This window comes from Schistocerca nitens, chromosome 2 (assembly GCF_023898315.1).
Source record: "Schistocerca nitens isolate TAMUIC-IGC-003100 chromosome 2, iqSchNite1.1, whole genome shotgun sequence".
NCBI classification, from domain to species: Eukaryota; Metazoa; Arthropoda; class Insecta; order Orthoptera; family Acrididae; genus Schistocerca; species Schistocerca nitens.
Window position 1 is genome coordinate 260,333,294 of NC_064615.1, and position 6,916 is coordinate 260,340,209.

The following is a 6,916-nucleotide window of genomic DNA, read 5'->3' on the forward strand; positions in this document are numbered from 1 at the left end:
CATTCTATGTCGAGCTTCTCCTCTGCATTGGACAAAAGGAGGTGCAGCTTGGTATTAGGGGTATCCCATGACTTTTCTCACCTCAGTGTATTGTCTGTACAAGTAACTGAATGAGCGTTTTCTTTAGTGAATTTTCAATAATTTAGTTTAAAACAAGAGCCCTGAATTAAGTCAATAAACTGGTTTCAGTTAGACTGATGACTTACCACACTTATATTAAAATCAGCTGCTATGATAAAATTTTTCTTTCTTTCTTTTCTAAGACTATCAAGAAGATACTGGAGTTTGGACAAGGAATTTTTAGTTATTGTGTTTCCTGAGGTCTGCCTCCTAGTATGTTTATTCCTTATGAAGTTTCTCATTAAGAATATATCATAATTTTCACAAAGATTTAATGTCACTTACTTTGCTTCAGATATGTGTCCATTATTCACAAACATATATTTTCAGTAACTTGTCAGCAGTCACAAGAAGTTTAACTACCAATAAAGTTCAGGTTAAGAGGATCATAAAATATTTATTGGTGGCCAAGTTTTACTCCACTGAAGAATATTTTAGTAGAGACAGCTGCCATGTATATGTTATTAATAACATCAAATACCGTAATGCATATGTTATATACAATCTGGCACCTGTGCAAAATTCAGTGCTATAAAACTGTCATTGTAAATAAAAGTTTTAAGATGATTCACCTGTTTGATGAGACATGACTATAGCAGCCTATGAATTACCAGATTCATCTCAGTGTATTGAACATTTATATGTTTTGTTACAAGTGTTACTACCTTGTAAATCAAAATATATTCTAATATTTTTTTGACATAGTCTTCATCAACGAAAGCCATTTCACTCATGATCTGTGGAAGGTACATTAGCATATATGTTTTTCTTTGTAAATATTTATTGTGTATTCTTGTTTTCTGACAAGTTCTACATGCTGAAGGTTCCGCTCACTATGGATAAATTGGAACAAAAAGTCCATACAATCTAAAACAGTGTTCAGACTCATGATCTTTTGTTAACCATTGAAGAATCATGTGTGGTATACATACCACAGTCTAATACAAGGCCAGGTCCGCACACGCAACAGTACCGTCGCCACAGGTAGTGGAAAACTGTAGTTGCAATGTAGTTGCATGGATGAACTCGCAGCTTTTAGTGGCACAACTTAAGAGAAGCAACTTTTGTCGTGCCACGAAAAGTCCAGCTTACTTGTACTCACAGCGCCACTTCTTCCACCACTGCACCCTGTTGGCGGTATTTCGAAACACGAGCCTTCTGTTGCAGTTTTCGCGTAGTAATTGCTGCGGTACTTCATTCGATTTCAGTGTGTTTTCATTTTATTAGTGAAAAAAGTGAAAACATTGGTCGGCAGGTATACTTTCGCAGCTTCTGGAACTACAAGAACAGCAACCTATGTTAAGATTTTTCGATGAATGAATAAATATGTTTAGTATATATTTATCCATGTGTAAAATCTATTTTTGGAGTCATCATTTCGGTTTCGTCTTCCTTCTGTTTAACTTTTGTTATAGCTCTACAACATTCATAGCCGCTCATATGATTTCAGCTGACGCTATGTTGAAAGCTGTGCAACTGCGTACGTAGAATTTGTGGCGTCCTGTGTGAACGGTAGTTCACGATGCCACTACAGCAAGCCACAAGCCGCGGCTCGACATCAGACGCATGTGTGAGCCCGGCTTAAAATAATAAACAGCAGCAACAACAAGAAGAAACTCCAAATCTGCCTCGTTTTAGGTTTCCTAACGATCTTAGGAGGTGTAAACCGCTACATTACAGAACATTTTATTTACGATTTTCCCTTAGCCTGCAGTTATTTACTGGAGAATGTTGTGTTCTTTAACAACAAAAAATTGCTAGTAAACAGCAGAAGACCTTACCATTTGCAGGAAGGCGTCGTATATCTACTCAAAAACATGAAGTTTTCTTCGCTAAAGTCCCAGTCAAATCAGTTAATGTGAAACACAGGTAACGTGTGCAGAATGCAATACCTACATTTTCTTAACATATCGGACTAGCTACCACAACTGTAGCTGAAGAAAAAAACCGCACAGACTTGTTGATGAAAGAATAAAAGCAATGAAACTGTTTTCCAACTCAGAAGAAACCAGTCTCACAATTGTTACTGCATCTGAGCCACAGACTTCAGGAATTTTCAACAATTCACTTTTGAAATAATAGTAATTACATTTACAAAAATATTTATGTATTAAAAACTGAAGTGCAAGACTGTGTGAAACATTAGGCTCCCTAAAAAGTTGTTGCGTATCAAGGAAAGTGCCTGTCATAAAAAGAACAGACAACAAAGGAAATATATCCTTGTCATGTATGAAATATTTGTTTATATTCTCTTGTTTTTGGCGGGGTAAGCTGCAATTATATGCGTATCCGAAAGTATTTCTTTATCATTAAGTTGTAGCTTATGTCACTAAATCAAAGAGATTCGCTGTTTTTACAAATATTTCACCCTTAATAATTTAATAATGCTTGTAACCCAAAAATTTAATAACTATTTCGCTACTTAACTAGGAAAATGATTGGAAACAAACTTTAATTTTACGGCTGCTTTCTCGTTGCTTGGAGCGACTGTGTACATACTAGAGAAATTTATAGTTTCAGCTATACATTGATTCGCTATTTATCTTTTGCATTTGGGAATCCAGCTCTAGTTATAGCTCAGTCTAACACAGGTTAAGCCCTGTCCACACGCAACGATCTGTCTGCGCAGACATCGGCGCAGGTGTTTGTACATGCAAAAGATCGCTGCAAATGTGGTGTGTTCACACGGCACAAACCCCCATCTACTATTCGCCCGCCATCCGTCGGTGCAGAAAAGAAATATCAGTGGCAAGCTACTACGCTACCCGTAAACGTCAAAAATTTAATTCAGTTATTTTGAAATATAGAAATGGAGGAAGTTCTGTTGTGGTCTGTGTTCGCAACTTGTGTTGCAAAAGACATTCAGACCAACCGCAGGAAACAGAGAAAGCGGTCAAAATGGTGTAGACAGTGGCTGCTAAAGCGAAAGCAGTTTTCTCACTTAAAATTTACTGCGAGAGTTGCAGGGCGAACCTAACGACTGGCGAAATTATTTGCGGATGGATGTCGAAACTTATAATTATCTCTTAAAGCTTGTAACCTCTCATATTATGAGAAAAAAATACTCGTATAGAGAATTGCAATTTCTCCTCATGAACGGCTGGCGGAAACATGAAGATTTCTAGCAACAGGAAGGAGCTACAAGGATTTGGAATTTTCAACTGCAATATCGAAACAAGAGTTGAGTGTAACAATGCCCGCAATTTTTCAATTAGAGCATTGTATGCTGCTGTCTTTTTGTCTCGGTCACTATATTCTTTACTTTAATCTTCCACAAACATGGGTGGTTTCTATATATTTCAATGAATTCACTTACAAAGTCTCGAGAACACTGACGAATAACAGCCATTTTAATGCCCTGTGCGCACAAATACAAACACTAGACTGAGCAAACAGTTGTTTCGCGCCAGATTTGCGGCGATCTCCTGGCCACAGGCTCCAACTTGTCCGCGCAGATGTGGTTTGAACCCACAGATTTGAGAGGTTTCGCTCAAACCTCCAACTCCAGCTTCCAGGTTTGCACACACCTCAGATTGGTGCAAATCTTTTGTCCTTAAGGCCCGTCCACACGTTACGATCTGTCTGCGCAAATGTCTGCACACATCACATCTGCGCAGACAGATCGTTGCGTGTGGACAGAAGATTTGCACCAACCTGAGGTGTGTGCAAACCTGGAAGTTGGAGTTGGAGGTTTGAGCGAAACCTCTCAAATCTGTGGGTTCAAACCACATCTGTGCAGACAAGTTGGAGCGTGTGGACAGGAGATCGCCGCAAATCTGGCGCGAAACAGCTGTTTGCTCAGTCTAGTGTTTGTATTTGTGCGCACAGGGCATTAAATTGGCTGATACTCGTCAGTGTTCTCGAGAGTTTGTAAGTGAATTCATTGAATTTGTAGAAACCACCCATGTTTGTGGAAGATTAAAAGTAAAGAATATAGTGACCGAGACAAAAAGATTGCAGCATATAATGCTCTAATTGAGTTATCCAAAGTTCAGAAATCTAGATCTGGTGTAGGAGTAGATCAAGTATACGAGCCAACGTTATGGTATTTTGATCTGCTTGGCTTTCTTAGTGATCAAGAAACACCAAGACCAAGCAGGAGTACAATTGAAGTTGAAATTGGAGTGTCAATGTTACCGCCAGCCGTTCATGAGGAGAAATTGCCCTTCTCATACAAGTATTTTCCTCGTAATATGAAGGGTTACAAGCTTTAAGAGATAATTATAAGTTTCGACATCCATCCGCAAATAATTTCGCCAGTCGTTAGGTTCGTCCTGCAACTCTCTCAGTAAATTTACGTGAGAAAACGGCTTTCGCTTTAGCAGCCACTGTCTACACCATTTTTCCCGCTTTCTCTGTTTCCTGCGGTTGGTCGGAATGTTTTTTGCAACACAAGTTGCGAACACAGACCACAACAGAACTTCCTCCATTTCTATATTTCAAAATAACTGAATTAAATGTTTGACGTTTACGGGGAGCGTAGTCGCTTGCCACTGATATTTCTTTTCTACACCGACAGATGGCGGGCGAGTAGTAGATTGGGGTTTGTGTCGTGTGAACACACCACATTTGCAGCGATCTTTTGCATGTACAGACATCTGCACCGATGTCTGCGCAGACAGATCGTTGCGTGTGGACCGGGCTTTACGCAACGATCTGTCTGCGCAGATGTGATGTGCGCAGACATTTGCGCAGACAGATCGTTGCCTGTGGACGGGCCTTTAGACTGATACTGTGGTTATAGTGAAAAACTTTGCTCGGCAGGTATTGTATAGTTGTCACTTCAGTTGTCAGTCGACACGTATGTTATCTCTGGTTTGTCATTGTTATTTTCTGTGTTTAATGTTGTGATTGGAAAACACTGTGTAAGGAAATGTCTCATCGACCGGTAAGATTAGATTAGATAATATTACACGTAGATATACATGTACAATTTGTTCCAGTGGATGATCCATAATGAGATAGAAGATCCTCCAGGATGTAGAACATACTACTTATAAATAATTGTATTGTAACCGTAATTATATCTCTGCGCAAGAAAGTTGTTATAGTGTGTTTTTGTTAAGATAATAAGTTGTTGTAGAGTCAGCTGTTATTACACTCAGTATGTTTATTTGTATTTCATTCCATTACACACAAATTTTCGCTCGCTTTTGCAGGAGAAAGACTCAACACGTTGCTTGACATGCAGTTGACAAACTGTTGTAGAATGACACTCACTTCTGTAGCAGAACATATTCCGCAGTATGGCTTTCGAGTCGGGGGTTTATGCCGTATTGCAATAGGAAAAGAAGTACATTGCCCGAGTCATGTTAAGACTCTCGCGAATTCTGCTGTTGGTGTGTGGGGTACTAATCATAGTACCCCTTATAACACACTACTTTCTATCAAAGGTTAGTGTACTTTGTTTTAATTATGTTTTGTAATTCATGTTTATTTGTCAACCAGCGATCATGTACATGATATGGGTTTCCTAAGGTATATACACATAACAAATAAATTGATTTAAATATCGACAAAAGTGACAAATATACATAATTAGTGCATATATGAAGACAGTAACCAATAGCCTTTATAACACAGTATAGTGTCTGTACTATTACACAGACTTTTTCCTCATTGGTCTTAATTGCTAACTGTGTTACATTTCTATTTAATTTACTGAATCTTGTAATGTATAATAATTTTTTGAAGAGATACATTTCAACTTTTTTTTTTTTAAACTGTCCAGGTCAGATATAACTATAATGTCTTGAGGTAGTTTGTAATAAAATTTTAATCACAAGTATCAAGTATGGGATATGCTATTTTGTATTTTAAGTTTCCAACTTTTTTTCCTTTCTAGATATAAGCACTCATTGGTTATTGTGTTGTTTTTGTGTGTAGACAGCTTGTGGCATAGCAATATTCTGATATACATTAATATTTGGAATGTATTCACAGGGGACTGTTGAGATCTTTAACTCTTTATAACCCAAAGAACCCTCTTTTGATGTGCTGAAAATTTTTCCTATGTCCTTTCTGGTTGAGCACCAGAATATTATACGATATGCAGTAACTGAGTGAATGTATACATAATTCTCATTAGTTACTTTGAAGCAATTGCTACTACATATAGATGCAAGTACCCATAGAACATAGCATGATTTTTTTTTTAATTGTTCTTGTGATATGTACTTTCTGCATCAGTTGGTTGTCTATATCCACCCTTAAAAATTTGTGTAGATTCAAGTAACACTCAAGTATTACAGAAATACTATGTGTGGGAAGACAGTCTTTTTGCAAAACATTATTGAGAATTTTTAGAGAAACAACATTTGCAGTACACTGCAGAACGATCCTACTGCCACCAACATATATGTCATGAAAGGACCAAAAACACAATTCAAGAGAAATTGGGGCTTGCACAGAGGCTTATAGGCTATTGTTTTTCCCTTTCTCCATCTGTGAGTGGAACATGAAAGGAATTACTAGCAGTAGCAGAATGTGCCCTCTGCTGTGCACTGTGTGGTGGTTTGTAGAGTATGTTTGTGGATGAAAAACAGAATTTTGTCTCCCTGCATGACACATTCTGGGAAGTCACTAATATAGATCCAAAAATAGGATTGCACCCAATGTACTCCGGTGTGCTACACCTTTGTGGATATGTTTACCACCTGATAATGCTTCTTTATGCATTTAAACTTTTCTATTTGTCTGTGAATTCTTTCTATTCTATATACTCTATTTGTGAGATATGACAGGAACCACGTGTTTAGTTATACTCTTTTTCCTTGTGCTTATGGTTTATAGAAAG

The 6,916-nt window shown here is 37.8% G+C and overlaps 1 protein-coding gene across 5 annotated transcripts in view; it reads left to right on the forward strand.

Annotated features, from left to right (window-relative positions):
- Positions 1 to 4,828: 4,828 nt before the first annotated feature.
- LOC126235988 (exostosin-3) overlaps positions 4,829 to 6,916 on the forward strand; it is a 155,777-nt gene continuing 153,689 nt past the window's right edge. Inside the window, exons 1-2 of one of the 5 annotated variants that reach the window (XM_049944981.1) lie at positions 4,829 to 4,884; positions 5,280 to 5,513. In XM_049944981.1, the coding sequence (XP_049800938.1) occupies positions 5,430 to 5,513 (84 nt within the window). In that variant the 5' untranslated portion in view covers positions 4,829 to 4,884; positions 5,280 to 5,429. Of the gene's footprint in view, positions 5,009 to 5,055; positions 5,127 to 5,279; positions 5,514 to 6,916 lie in introns of those variants that run through there. The other 4 variants (XM_049944979.1, XM_049944983.1, XM_049944980.1 and 1 more) reach the window with 4 other exon arrangements.